The sequence below is a fragment of the Rutidosis leptorrhynchoides genome, chromosome 6 (assembly GCF_046630445.1).
Source record: "Rutidosis leptorrhynchoides isolate AG116_Rl617_1_P2 chromosome 6, CSIRO_AGI_Rlap_v1, whole genome shotgun sequence".
Taxonomy (NCBI): Eukaryota; Viridiplantae; Streptophyta; class Magnoliopsida; order Asterales; family Asteraceae; genus Rutidosis; species Rutidosis leptorrhynchoides.
Genome location: NC_092338.1, coordinates 439,099,349 through 439,115,112, shown reverse-complemented (window position 1 = coordinate 439,115,112; position 15,764 = coordinate 439,099,349). Strand labels below are relative to the sequence as shown.

The 15,764-nt window shown below is 34.3% G+C and overlaps 2 protein-coding genes across 2 annotated transcripts; one reads left to right on the top strand and one right to left on the bottom strand.

Annotated features, from left to right (window-relative positions):
• The first annotated feature begins 1,014 nt into the window (after window positions 1-1,014).
• On the top strand, window positions 1,015-3,727 carry LOC139851428 (G-type lectin S-receptor-like serine/threonine-protein kinase At2g19130). The gene has a single exon (XM_071840462.1). The coding sequence runs from the start codon at window positions 1,126-1,128 to the stop codon at window positions 3,532-3,534; it is 2,409 nt and encodes an 802-aa protein (XP_071696563.1). The 5' UTR covers window positions 1,015-1,125; the 3' UTR covers window positions 3,535-3,727.
• Window positions 3,728-9,546: 5,819 nt separating this feature from the next.
• Window positions 9,547-11,064, bottom strand: LOC139855309 (tryptophan decarboxylase TDC1-like). Its single transcript, XM_071844540.1, has one exon. The coding sequence runs from the start codon at window positions 11,062-11,064 to the stop codon at window positions 9,547-9,549; it is 1,518 nt and encodes a 505-aa protein (XP_071700641.1).
• Window positions 11,065-15,764: the final 4,700 nt, after the last annotated feature.

Here is a 15,764-nt window from a genome sequence, read left to right as displayed (position 1 = left end):
ATTATAATAAGCAAAAAGTTGAGTATATTCACGATTGTGCATTTTAAAAAGCTTTTTGTGCTAAATTGTAAAAAGTAAAAAAAACAATGTGCTAAAAAATAAGAAGTTAACTGTTCATGATTTTGCCTTTTAAAATGAGGGATACTAAGAACCGATGACTCAAATATAGCATTCACCTAAAATCAATGATCTAACTTGTAGTAGTCGATAATATATTACCCTCCCCGTTTCAAATTTATTGAGTATTCTATCTTTAGATGTTCCAAATTAATTGTCTACTTTCATAGATAGATTATGGTAAATTTAAAAAGTTATTTTATACCTTGTTAAAGTACTTATTTATGACAAAAAAAGATAGAAAAAGTGGAGTAATAAATAAAACTGAAAAATAAACAGAAAATACACATAAAGTACTTTTTAAAATGTGTTTAAAACTGAAAAGTAAAGAAAAGATACACAAAAAGTACTTTTCTTGCATATGAGCTGCTTTGTTGTCGATTTATTGACACTTTAGTACACGTCTTCACAGCTTGTTATACTCAAGTGAGCAACTTGTTTTGCTATGTGATAGCGGGCACTCCTGAAAGTACGTATAATGTACTGTTATTATATTAATAAGATATCAGGTCTTTAAAAAAGGGAGGTAATCCTCACACGTCACTCTTTTAATTCATGTACACTTAATTATGTATTCTACTCTTAATTATACTTAAAATAATAATATAATTTCAACTTCTTAGATTAATTTAAGGGCATAATTGTAAGTTTATGAAATAAAAGTGTACATGAATTAAAAGTAGTGTGTGAGGATTGACTCTTAAAAAAATAAATCAAAAAATAAAATAAAATAAGTGTATGAATTTGTATTTGGAGTAAATAATGTCTTGCAATCGTGCCTGCTCTAGATTGTTTGACTAATTCCTTAATTAATTGTCAAACCAAAATACTTTTACTGACTTTTAAAACCTGATACAAACAGAAACCAAATCTTCTCAATCTTTTAAGTCAGATCCTACCTATGAACACAAATGACAAAGTTAATTATAAACCAAAAAATCTTATACATGCTTTCATCTCTATCAACTCTATAATTTCTCTGAATTCTATTAATTTATCTTCACTTCAATGGTGTTTTTCCAATTACTCTGTTTTTCTCTTATAATTTCTCTATCATCTGGAGCTGACACCATCACTGCAAATCAATCTATTTCTGGAGATCAAACAATTACTTCAAAAAATGAAACTTTTGAGTTGGGATTCTTCAGAGCAGGTAATTCATCTAACTATTATATTGGCATATGGTATAAGAAGGTTTCCACAAAAACTATTGCATGGGTTGCTAATAGAGAAACACCTGTTTCTGATACATTCAATTCACAATTGTTAATTCAAGATGGGAATCTAGTGTTATTAAATGAGTCAAAGTTACCAATTTGGTCAACTGGAGTCAACTCCTCAAAGTCAAACTCTGTAGTTGCTGTTCTTAATGATTATGGTAACTTAGTTTTGAGAAATAATGGGTCAAATTCAGATGAACATATTTGGCAAAGTTTTGATTTTCCTGCTGATACTTGGTTACCTGGTGGTAGAATTGCTTATAATAATATAACCGGAAGAAAACAACTTTTAACTTCATGGAAAAGTACTGAAGATCCTGCTGAAGGATTGTTTTCTTTAGAGCTTGATCCAATTGGGGCCCAATATATTATTAAATGGAATAGAACTACTCAATATTGGACTAGTGGATCTTGGAATGAAAAAGAAAAGATTTTTGAATTAGTTCCTGAAATGAGGTTGAATTATATCTATAATTTTAGTTATATTTCGAATGAAAACGAGAGTTATTTCACTTATTCGTTGTATAATCCGACGATTATATCAAGATTTGTTATGGATATTTCTGGTCAAATCAAGCAATCTTCATGGTTAGAACCTTCACAACAATGGCAATTGTTTTGGTCTCAACCAAGACAACAATGTGAGGTTTATGATTATTGTGGTGCTTTTGGTTCTTGTAGACAAACCGGTTTACCGTTTTGCAACTGCTTAACTGGTTTCACTCCTAGATCACAGACTGATTGGGATCTAAGTGATTTCTCCGGTGGTTGTGTCAGAAAAACCGATTTACAATGCGGAAGAACAAACGAAAAATACGAGTTTCTCCCTATTTCATCTTCGAATTCAAGGAAGTCTCCAAATTCGACTGCTTTAAGCGTTGGAACCTCTCGAGAATGCGAGAGTTCATGCTTGAATAACTGCACGTGTAACGCGTACTCTTATGACATCAGCAATGGTTGTTCGATTTGGAGTACACAACTTTTGGATCTTTCAGACGATAATAGTAACGAAGTAACAGTATATGTCAAAGTTGCTTCAAAAGATCTTCCTAGTAAAAGTAAGAATAATGCGGTTATTATTGGTGCGGTTGTTGGCTCGGTTGTAGGTGTGGTCATACTCGTCGGTTTGGTTTGGTTTCTGATATATCGAAATAGAAAATCGGCTGGTAAAACAACAGTTGAAGGCTCGTTGGTTTCGTTTGTTTATCGAGATTTACAAATTGCTACCAAGAATTTTTCCGATAAATTAGGAGGAGGTGGGTTCGGTTCTGTTTTCAAGGGCACGTTGCCTGATTCGAGTATCGTTGCAGTTAAGAGACTCGAAGGTGTTAGTCAAGGAGAAAAACAGTTTCGAACAGAAGTTAGTACAATTGGGGCCATTCAACATGTGAATCTTGTACGTCTACGTGGATTTTGTTCGGATAATAATAGTAAGTTATTAGTGTACGATTACATGGCGAATGGTTCTCTAGACGCGCATCTTTTTAGTACCGAGAAGCTTCTAGATTGGAAAACGAGGTATCAGATTGCGCTCGGAACTGCACGAGGGTTGGTTTATCTTCACGAAAAATGTCGTGATTGTATCATTCATTGTGATATAAAGCCGGAAAACATTCTTTTAGACGATGATTTATGTCCAAAAGTGGCGGATTTTGGTCTTGCAAAGCTCGTGGGTCGAGATTTTAGTAGGGTTTTGACAACAATGAGGGGAACTAGAGGATATTTAGCACCCGAATGGTTATCGGGAATAGCTATTACAACGAAAGCAGACGTTTATAGCTACGGAATGATGATTTTCGAGTTCATAAGTGGTAAACGAAACGCAGAATCACAACAAGGGAAAAACAAATTTTTCCCTATGCAAGCTTCAAATGTTCTTATGACAGGTGATGATATTATTAGTCTTTTAGACCCAAGATTAAACGGTGAAGCAAATGTTGATGAAGTTTTAAAACTATGTAAAGTTGCTTGTTGGTGTATACAAGACGATGAAGAAAGTCGGCCTGCTATGAGTCAAGTTGAACAGATTCTTGATGGCGTTTTGGACGTTAACATGCCACCTATGCCGCGATCTCTTAAGTTGTTTGCTGATAATGATGATCATGTCGTGTTTTATACTGAGTCATCGTCGAGTCAAACTTCACAAACGCAAAGTAACCCTTCGACCGGTGGTTCTCAGGCAACGAGCACGAGTTGATCATGAGCACAAAACATGTATTGATAAATCATGTTTGTGTTTTGAGTGCATAAATGGATACAATAAAGATGATATATAATGATGAAATTAATTAATGTAGATGAAGATGCAGGGGTAGTTTTTGTATGTATAAGGGTGTGTTCTGTAATGTTACTCAAGTCAATTAAGTAATTATTATTTGAGTTTTTAGATTTAAATTTGTTGGTTAGTAATAGCTATCGATCGATTATTCCGTTTAAAATTTTATAGGTCTAAAAATTTAAATGATTTTGAAGTGATCCTGATTTGAACAATTCAATTGATGAATAGATACTACCATCTACAGCGAATTGAGTTAACTAACGAAATTGAACCAAACATTAATTAAAACAAAACATCATTTTTCTTGAGGTCAGTAAATACATATAGACTGATTAATGAACATCGATAATTCATTAATATTGAAGTTGAAAATATACAAAACAAGCTAAAATCTACGCATTAATTTGTTCATGTTTCTTTGTCTATATACACTTGAAAGACTATCAAAAGATGAGATATTTCAGAGAATCTATCTTATTACCTCAAATGTGCATCTTCAATATAAACCTAGCAGCGAGTTCCACCCAAAGTTTCATCAAAATTTCACAGAGGACTTCAGAAAACCGTAGTTCCACACCCGAAGTCTCAAATGGAAATCTTGCAATTTTTTTTATTTCCATTATATTTTCGTATTGATCTACATATACTCTGAACATTGAATCACTCCATTTTTTACCTTCAAAGTTCCCGAATAATGGTAAAGTGTACATCAAGTTTTATTAAAATAGACCATTATGGATGTTCCAACCCATTTGTATAGATGGACCATTAGGGTTTAGTTAAATATATGCATTTCTACTCTATAAATATTCAAAAAATACAATAGCATACGGGGTTATAATTATTCCACATGGTATTAGAGCCATAGGGTTCTTGTCGTTCTTCTGCCTTCTTTTACTTCTTTGTCGCCGCTACTGAAAAAGGTTTGTCACCGTCACCACTGAAAATGGATTGATGTCGCCGCCACCAAAAACGGTTTGTCTTCGTCGCCACCTAAAATAGTTGGCCGCCTTTATTACCTTTTTTCTCGCCGCATTCCCCTTCAACGAATATGCAATTCTATCACTTAATCTCTTCGATCTTTTCTTAACTGATAATTTTTTATGTTTTTTAAGTTTTCGTGGCTTCTTCTAAAGCTTACGGCTCTTTAACTCATCCACTCGATCAAAATTCTAATAAAAAAATCGCCGTTTGTTGAATTACGATCCCACCTACGCTGAATTTTTGTGAATTTCCTCCAACTGACATGCTTTTGAATTCCATGTGAAGAAAGTTTTTTCCTTTTCAATTGGGCGATGATCCTTTTTTTCTATACACAATCAAACGTGATTTAAAGTGTTGTATTATATAATATCATAAAACATGTTTTAATTTTTATCCAACTTTTCTTTATTTTTGTTTGATTCTTAGTTTCTTTAATTAAAAATTTCAAATTCTTAAGAAAAAAATTAAAGATTGTGCAAGAAGCTAAGAGTCACAACTACTAGACTTGTCAAGTTACATCATCATCAAGATTGAAGTCACTAGTTATATTATTTTCATTCTATATTTCTATTTATAGATAGATGGTCCATTAGAGTTTACTCTATAAATATTGTATCAACAATAAACAATAAACAATAAACAATAACCTACGGAATTATAATTATTGACGTGCCACTACTATGTGTGTTCTTATGAATACCTAGTTCGATATACTTTACGATGAAATTCGGTCTTATACACTTGATCATATAATAACATTTGTGACTATTGAGTGTTTGATATTGTATACAAACGTTTTAATCAATAATTAAAGTGACGAGACAGTCGATCGACAGACGTTGTCAATCGATCGACTGTAGCCAATGTCGACCGAGAGTGCTAGGTCGGTGTAAGTTGATCAACGATCGACTAAATAGGACAGTCGATTGACTGACGAGGTCAGTCGACAGATTGTCCCTGCAGAGAATATATATACGAGTTTCTTATTTCATTCTTAGGTTATACATTTCAATCAACCTAATTGACCTTATCTGCTCTATAATCGTCTCCTACCTCTAATCCACCGATTTAGAATGTTTAGGCACCATTATAATTTACCTAGAAGTCTAGATTTGGCTATTTCGATCTAGATAATGACCCGTAACTCGATTAACCCTCGTTCTATTGAATTACGCTTTTAGATCGAGTTTAGACCGTTATGTAATCCGACATAATTCGTCTACCTAATCATTTACAACATACAAATACAAATATACAAATACCAAAATACAATTTATCGATAATCTTAACTCATAAGCCACGTATAATTTACCCTTCAAAATTAATGTTACTAGTTTAATGCCCGCGAATTCGCTGGGCTACTTTACGGGACCAAACAAAGTACTTAATGTGAAACATTATATTATTTACGTGGTTTTTAGTAACGGACACAATCATAGAATATTGTTATATAGTTGTTGAGCAAATGATAAAAAAAAATCCGTAAATGCAAGTCTAAACATGCTTTATAAATTATATATTAAGGCCCACGATTTCGCGAGCACTATTCTACGAGTGTTATAGAAAGTGTGATGATTTAAGTAAGTAGCTTTATACATCAGTAGCTTTATACACAAAGACATATTGATAAAGAAATTTAAGTTTTTACACATGGATAAATAAGCAGACACAAGGATGCTTACAACAATTGTAATTATTAAATAGAAAACAATAAAGTGTAAACCAATCTGAAGAAGTGGTAGGGTTCCTTTCCGAATCATGCCTTCACCACCTATTGGCCAATGATGCGACTAAACATGAAATCCATTTAATTAGGCACACTTTAGGCTCCAATAACAAATTCTCTCAAAAACTTTGGATTTAATTCATACAACTTAAAATACAATAGCATTTTCAAAAAATTGTTGGTACATTACCATGTAGTTATCTGAAGCTTTTTCTCCTCATAACAACTATTTTCTAATAATTCCTCTAAATCTATGTGCATGCGAAATAAAACCTACGCCATAGTAACAAAAATATAAAAACTATACATTTACTTATGGTACAAAGCTATCACCCTATAATAATTACTACATTTTTGGTCACTCCGTCATGTTAAAAAGTTCAAATAAAGAATTCCGGTATGAGCAAACTATGTTTGAGATATCGATATCTGTCAATAGCAGGCACTGTATGAAGTTGAGGTACAACCCACTTGACCCATTACACTTTTAGTTAAGTTCATTATAAATGGCATTTGACCCATTAGAGTTAAAAGACATTCCAAAACTACCAATTCATAAGATATAGCTAGAGCTCTCCAACAGGCTAATATCTAAAAACAACATCTGATTTGTGTGACTTTCCATCATTTAAGCTTGAATTACATGTACATGATACATTATTATGCATTGGAAGCTTTCAATCTACATCTCCATGGCCCGTGACTCTAAAACCAGCTTGTGTTAAAATGAGTTTCTTATAATAAAAGGTTAAAAAAGTACTTCGATATGTTATTAGTTTAAACAGATGTATATCATCACTAAACTCACCAAAATGTATAACTTATAAATATAAATACATTTGACCCATTTGACCCAATTGACATGTGACCCGTTTCGACCCGTTACCTAAACCTACCCAACCTGACCCGTTTAAGAAATTGACCCGTTTGACCTATGACCCAATTTAACCCAAAATCATTTTGACCGGTTACCCAAACCGATCCAACCTGACCCGTTTGCTAGACATACTTTTTAATGATCTACTTAAAAACCTTATTATGTTGAAACCAGAGAGTTCACTACCTGCATAATATGTAAGATGAAGGAGGCCTGAGTGACATTCAAAACACCATGATTATCACTGACTATATGCCAATTCTTAACAAAGCTACTAACAAAGCTACTAACAAAGCTACTGCATATATAACATGACAAACACACACATGTTATAATCAAACTAACCACCTCTGAAGAAAGCTCTTAGTCACACATCTTTATTGATCAGACCAGACTCAATTCACATACTAAAACATAAATGTTAAAAACATGTACCATTAATACCAATAAATTACTACCTATACCATACAATTTTAATTAAAATTGAAAAAGGGGATGATAACTCATTACCTGTTTTTAATATGTTATCCAACCCACCGATGTAGTCCAACAGAACACATTTCAATCTTTACCAATACATTATTCGTTTTAACATGTTATCGAGCTCGCACATGTTGCCACCTATGATTTGAGCGAGCTACACGATCAAGTGAAATATAGCATTAACATAAATAGTAAAATGATAACCTGCCAAATCCATCTCTTTTAGTTTAAAAATATTAGACAGTTCACCCTAACCTAAACCCTAAATCTAAACCCAAAACAACTAAACCTAAACTCTAAACCAAGGTTGCAAAAGACGCGAGACGGGGTCGAGACGGTCGGGTCCTAAAAGGGTCGAGACGGTTGAGACGGGGTCGAGACGGAGGTCTAGACGGATGTTGACTAACGTTGACTTTTAAATAAAAATGTTATATATATATATATATATATATATATATATATATATATATATATATATATATATATATATATATATTGTACATTACATTATTCCAAACATAAGCATTTCACACATGTTTAAATACTTCAACATTTCAAACATAAAAAAAGAAACCCTAAGTAATAGCACAACGTTTAATATTTAAAAAAAAAAAAAAAAAAAAAACTTGAAAAAAATCAGAAAAACCCGTTTTTTCCCCGTCTCGGACCGTGTTTGACCGTCTTTTGACCGTTTTTTGGCCGATTTCCGTTTTTTCAAACGTTTTATGTATAAACGGGACGGAGCACTCCAAAATCCGTCTACACCCCCGTCTACACCCCCGTTTTTTTCGTTTTTTACAACACTGCTCTAAACTCTAAAATCTAAACCCAAAACAACTAAACCTAAACTCTAAACCCTAAAATCTAAATCCAAAACTCTAAATCTATACCCTAAACCCAAACTTAAATCCTAAATGGTAAATCTAAACCCTAAACCTAACCTCTAAACTCTACACCCTAAAGCCTGAACCCTAACCTAAATCCCGAAAACTCTAAACCCTAAACCCAAACCTAAACCCTAACCTAAACCCTAAACAGTAAATCTAAACCCTAAACCTAACCTCTAAACCCAACACCCTAAATCTATACCGTAACCTAGCTAAACCCCGAAAACTCTAAACCCTAACCCTAAACCCTAAGCCCTAAAATATAAACCATATACCCTAAATCTAAACCCTAAACCCTAAACCATACACCTTAAACCCTAACCTAACCCCTAAAAACTCTAAACCTAAGCCCTAAAATTGTTTTTGAACGACCTTTGAGTGTGATTTTGATTCATTAAATCACTATCATGCATCAATTATCGTGTTCATTTAATTGATTGAAAAATGGGTGTATGTGAAAATATATGCTTTTAGTGGATATACATGATGAATTGATTAAAATGGGTATATGTGCGTGTTATGTATTTTAAGTGGGTATATATGATTCATTTAATTGTTTAACATAGGTATTTGTGATATTATTCAATTTAAATGAGTAAATATGTGATTATAGAATTTAAGAAGGAGATATATGATAAAATCCCTAAAAATAATTATTAGAAGGGTGTTTTAGCAATCAAACAATTCAAGGCTAGAATTATGAGGTCATAAGCAAGTTTAGGAGAAAATTAAGGGTCTAGATCGTTGATGATTAATTTAATGGATGACTAAGATTAATTTTGTTATCTAAAAATGATCTATTTTAAGTTTTGTTATTATATATAGAATAGATAGATAGATAGATAGATAGATAGATAGATTATACAAACTTGCATGGTTTTTATTCGATGTATAATAAATATAAATAGCAGTATAAAGGTATACATATACATCACACAAATACAAAATTACAATTTATTGATAATCACAATTACTTAATTTGAAGAATAACACTCTTTGACCAACTCATCTGCCATGTCACTTATTAGTTCCCAAGCAGCAACCACGTGGCATTTTTCCGTGAGTGTGGCTCCCACCGCGAACCTCAGCATATAAATCCCTCCAACCACTGTGTGAGTCATGTAAACCCGACCTGTAGAATTGACTCGGTCAAGGAGCTTCTTATTAAGCAACTCAACATAGCCCGACTCAAACCCATTAAACTGTTTCAACCTATAACACACCAACGAAAACCGCCTTGGCACCACGATTTCGAACCTTGGGTCCGATCGTACTAATTGTTCAAACATTATCGCCATATTTATATCCGCCCGGATGTGATTTTGTAGGTTTTCAACACCATAGCTTCGTAAAATGAACCACAAACGTAGAGAATTAAAACGTCTGCCCGTCCCCACTTGCCAATCCTTGTAACTAACCATCGAGCCCGAATCACTAACCTTATTTCTTAAATACTCCGGATTAGTACTAAGTGCACTCACAATCAAGTTTGGGCTTTTGACCCAAAGACAACAACAATCCAAGTAACTAAGTAACCACTTATGTGGGCTCAAACTTAGCGAATCTACTTGCTCAACTCCATCAAGAAAATGTCGATACTCTGGGCATATACACGCGCTCCCACCATAAGCCGCGTCAACATGCATCCAGACTCTATACTCATTTGCCACGTCAGCTAGATCTTTGATCGGGTCCACCGCGGTTGTCGATGTAGTCCCCATTGTAACACATAAATAAAGTGGAATAAATCCTTTTGCCACGTCAGCTTCTATGAAATCTTTTAAAACCTTAGGTGAAAGTGAGAAATCATTTTCTACACTCGTGGGTATAGACCGAATATTTACCGGATATATACCCGCTAATTTGCACACTTTTAAGTACATAGAGTGTGTTTGATCTGACCCATATACCACTAATTTCCCAATATGTTCGACCCCGATTTCGTTAAGCGTACGGTCTCTAGCTGCAACAAGTGTGCACAAAATTGACTCACTTGTAGTAGGTTGTATCACCCCCCCTCCAGAACCGGAAAACATGAATGTTTTCGGGAGTTGAAGCATGGTGGCTAGCCAATCCATCACAACCATCTCGAGCTCGGTTGCAGCCGGTGAAGCGAGCCAATTGAACCCAACCGAATTAAAACAAGTGCACAACATTTCACCAACAAATGCAGCCGAACTAACTGTAGCTGGAAAGTATGCAAAAAAGTTAGGACTTAACCAATGTGTCATACCAGGAATAATATCATTTTGTACATCTTTTAAGATTGTATCAAATGATTCGGGTGTATTTGGCGGGCTTTTAGGCAGTCGGTTAAGTAAGTAACCGGGTTGAACTTGGCTTAAAACAGGGTATTTTTCGATGTATTTGTAGTAATCAGCGATGAAATCGACTGTTTTGTGTGCTATTTCACGAAATTCTTCAGGGTCTAAAGGCTTAAAGTCTTGTGAATCTAAACACTTTGTGATAAACTCAGATGGAAGGCTGCCCATTTGATTTGATCTAATGTAACAAAAATGATATATTTTTATGGTATTTGAAGAAGGATTGGTGATGGGTTATTTATATAATGATAAGTGGGAGTTAATGGTGAAGTATGAATGGGGTAGTATATATAAAACTGCATATATGTTACTCATTATTTTGTAGGTACGTAACAATTAAATGCTATATAAGATGGTTTGTTCGTTGTTGTATATATGTTGATATTGATAAATGAGGTTACAATATGGTCAAATTGGTGGCGTATTGAATGACGAGTACTTCAAGTGGAAGTGAAGTATATGAAGTTTTTTGCTTATCTTGTTGCTACAAATAGGAAGAAGGATATATTGCAGTTGTGATTGAATTTGTGAACTGAAATTTTGGATGTGCATCGATCGATAACGTTAACGATGCGTATGCAATGGCGAAGGCATAAATTAATTAGTATCAATAAGGTGTTCTTAATAAACAAATTAAAGTGTATCTTTCATTTAACTTGCGGGCATAGCCCAACGGTTCCTCGATATCCTTTGAGTCATGGGAAGGGAGATGTTATGAGTTCGATCCTTAGGATGACATGATTTTCTTTAAACCAATTGAACATTGCCCGAATGGATGTGTTTCAGGGTACCGTCGATCGGGTTCGGGTTTCCGCCGGAACGTGTGTATTACACGCAAATGATGAAGGTCGTTGAAATAAACAATCTATTAATACCAAAAAAATCATCGTAAAAAAAATGTATCTTTCATTTTTGAGAAAGGGTGTTTTGTTATAAAAAGTTTTTGTTATAATGCCAAAATAAATAAATAAGTAAATTAAAGTGCATTAATAAACTTGGAAGTTTCTAAAATAAAAATAACGATTTATTAAAATTTATATTTTTTATGATTTTTTTTTTTTGAATTTAATGGGTGATAATCTATAAACAACTAAACATGCTTTGAAATGTTGTATTGTATACAGTGTTGCAAAAATCGGAAAACTCGACCGATTTCTCGGGGAGAAATCGGTTTGACCTCCCTGCCGAGAACTCGTTTTGGAATCGGCCAAAAAATCGGTCAAATCTCGGAAAAATCGGTCAAATCTCGAAAAATCGGTCAAATCTCGGTTGGTCAAATATCGGAAAAGTCGGTCAAATCTCGAGAAAATCGGTCAAATCTCGGTAAAATAGGTCAAATCTCGAAAAAAACTAGGTAAAATCTCAAAAGTCAACGAAAGTCAACCGCCGATAACTCCCCGAGTTCTCCGAGTTCTCATTTTGGAGACCCTGCCGAGAACTCTCCGAGAACCGATTTCTGCAACCTTGATTGTTTATCATCATAAAACATGGTTGGTTACATATAGATAAACATTGGTTGTGTGCGGGTCACTCACCAAGTTTAATTACTACCTTTTAAGATGTACTAATAAAAATCGGCAAAGTCTATTTTCGGCAGGGTTTTGCTCTCATTTTTTAACGAAGAGAACTTTAATCCGACGACCTTTCCCCCTCCATCGTCGTTCTCTCGGTGGGAGCTTTGGTTGTTAGTTCCAGCTCTTTCAACATGCTCTTTTCTCCTTTCCTGCAGTGGAGAGCTTGCTGGTGGTCTTCCGTCTAGGCGACAGATGGTGGTCCATCACCATATTGGTGATGGCTGTAGTGGTGGTGGCGAGGCTAACGCCGTTGTTTCCTTCTCAGGTTTCAGTTTCTTGGTTTTCTTAGTCATTGACGACACGTGGTGTTCCATCACCTTGTTAGTTGTGACTATCGGTGGCTGAGTGGCGATAAAAAAATGTGTTTCTTGTTTTTAAGGAGTTGTGGTGGTCTAACACCTTATTGGTGGTGGCTACTGATGGTGGCAAGAGGATTTAGCTTCGAGAGGGTGACTTATGTGGATGTTGGGGGAAATACCACCCCGTTGGTGGTGTTTGTCCGAGACTAAGGTGATCAGAGGATGTAGTGGAAGGTGTGGTTTCGTTGCGGGTTTAGGGAGTTTTGCTGCTGGGTGGTGTATCGTGTTCTCATGTTTCTGGTGGTGCTTTCGGGTTTGGACCAGACGACGATCTTCGTGTTGAAGATATAGTCTAGACCCGTCGGTTGTATATGGTCTTTTGCAGGTTTGGGGTTTTTTGTCAAGGCTAAGGTGCATATGGTTGTTGGCATGTTCTGTTGCGGTAGTGGTTGGCGTTCTCCCGACAATCGTCGTTTTGTTTGTTACTTGTTCCTACTTTAATATAATCAGTATTTTGTTTCTATGTGCTATGGTTTTAGTCTTGTTTTACTTCCTAGTTAAACGTGTTCTCACCCTATTGGTGAGACCATTTTGTTTAGGTTTGATTTAGTTTGGCTATGACTCACTTTGAATGCATTGCATCGGTTGTATTATTTGATCTTAGAATACATTATCAATGTTATTATGTTTTTTGGAAAAAATACATATGATAGCATAACTCTATCAATCTAATATTAATATTTATCATAATATAATCCTATCTCTTCTCGCATTGTCGCGTTATCCTGGGCGAAAGAGAAATGGTTGTTTTCCAAGCCACGTGCTAGTTAGGTTTAAATGATGCTAGTTAGGTTTAAACTTAAGAACTTGTGCAAAGTAAATTTGTTGATACTACAAATTTTGCGGATTCAAATTTAGTTGAATTATAAGTCAAAACTTCCATACTTAAAGGTTCACTATTTACTCAAATATTAGGGGAGACGATGACCCATTCTAGGCTTTCTAGCCCTTATAAAGCTCCATGGTATTATGGATAGACCAAGTATACAATCTCTAATTCGAAAGGGGTAAATTTCTAAGGTTTCAAAAATAGTACTAGTAAATGGTTAGTCCTTAAAGATGTTAGTTATATGACTTTTACCATTTATTTAAATTTAATGCTGTTAATTTTGTCAGGAACCAGGACAACGTTTTGTTAATATAATTTAGCAATAACACGAATTCGATAAAGACAAAGGATTACCAAATCTTATTGAACTTGAAACGAATTGAAACTACAAACTTAGGGCTTTACACACCTATTACACGAATTGAAAGAATACATGAAGAAAAGGAACTAATTCTATCAATCAACAACGAATTAATCTATACCCTAAACAGCAGCAACGTCTCTTTGTAACATAAGATAACAGACTTGAATAACTCTTTGTCAACTTGATACATTTAGTCCCTGTAGTATCAAAAGTTGCACATTACACATTATACTTCAACACGGTATTATTTTATTATTATATACTATACATTAAACGTAGCGTCACTAGCGTCATATATCAGGCTGTAAGCATAGTCTTATATTCATACTGCATTGTAACCTTTTATAAGGACGCTATGATGAGATCATTAACATATCAAAGTCAAACGCTATTTTCCAAAAAGAAAACAAATGTCAACACTAATAAAGTAATAAATACTTTGTAAAATGATACACATCTTAAGAAGTAAAACACTCAGTAGATATATAGCTGCTACTCTTAATTTTTGTGGCCTCTAAAACGATGAAGTTTTATAAACATGGATTCTAAACAATTTAAGTATTGAATTTCCTGTTTTAATGGTGTGTTTGAATGAAACTAGCTGGAGCTGGAGCTTGTAGCTGGAGCTGGAACTTTTGAGATAGAGCTGGAGCTAAAGCTTATTTTTGTAGCTAGTAGCTGGAGCTTATTATTTTTTATAAGTGTTTGGTAAACTAGCTGGAGCTTATATTTCAGTTCAAAAACTTTACTTTTTTTTCATAAGCTACTATGGGTGTGTTTGGGTGAAACTAGCTGGAGCTGGAGCTTATAGCTGGAGCTGGAACTTATGAACTAGAGCTGGAACTGGAGCTTATTTTTAAAGCTGGTAGCTGGAGCTTATTATTTTTTATAAGTGTTTGGTAAACTAGCTGGAGCTTATTTTCGAGTTCATAAGCTCTACTTTTTTTCATAAGCTACTACAAGTAGCTTATTTTTAAGAGCTTATGATTTTCATAAGCTCTGCTTTTTATGTCTACCAAACAAAGCTTATGACTTGGAGCTTATTAAAATCATAAACTCAAGCTCTCATAAGCTCCCATAAGCTCCAAAAAGCTACTCAGTCAAACATACCCTATAAGTAGCTTATTTTTTAAGCGCTTATGAAATTAATAAGCTCTACTTTTAATGTTAACTAAACAAAGCTTATGAGTTATAGCTTATTAATATCATAAGCTCAAACTCCTATAAACTCAAGGTTCTATGAACTCGCATAAGCTCTCATAAGCTCGTCACCCAGACACACCCTAAAGTTTAGAGTTAGTACTAATTTTGATTTAATTTCTTAAAGGTGGTGGTCAAATATTAGTCAAAGTCAACGATGATCCCAAAACAGTCGGTGTTTACCTTGAATAAAAGTAGAACTCTTAGAAAGGATGATACATTCGAAAATGAGACAAAAAGGGCATATTTTATTACGCTACGGTGACAAAAGTGATGATGTGAGCAAACATAGAGTATATGTTATGCTGAGGTCGGGGATAAAGACATGATTTTATGTAGTTAGTGTAAAAATAAAATACAATATTAAAATACGTCGTGTTACAAAAATTTAATTGACATACGGGAATTAAGTACAGACTTAAAAAATCAAACTACTTCCAACACAAATGTACCATGCGATATTTCTTCGTTGACAAATAAGATTATTAGTAATTATATTCATTGAACTCTAAAAATAACGCTTCAATGATAGAACTTAGACA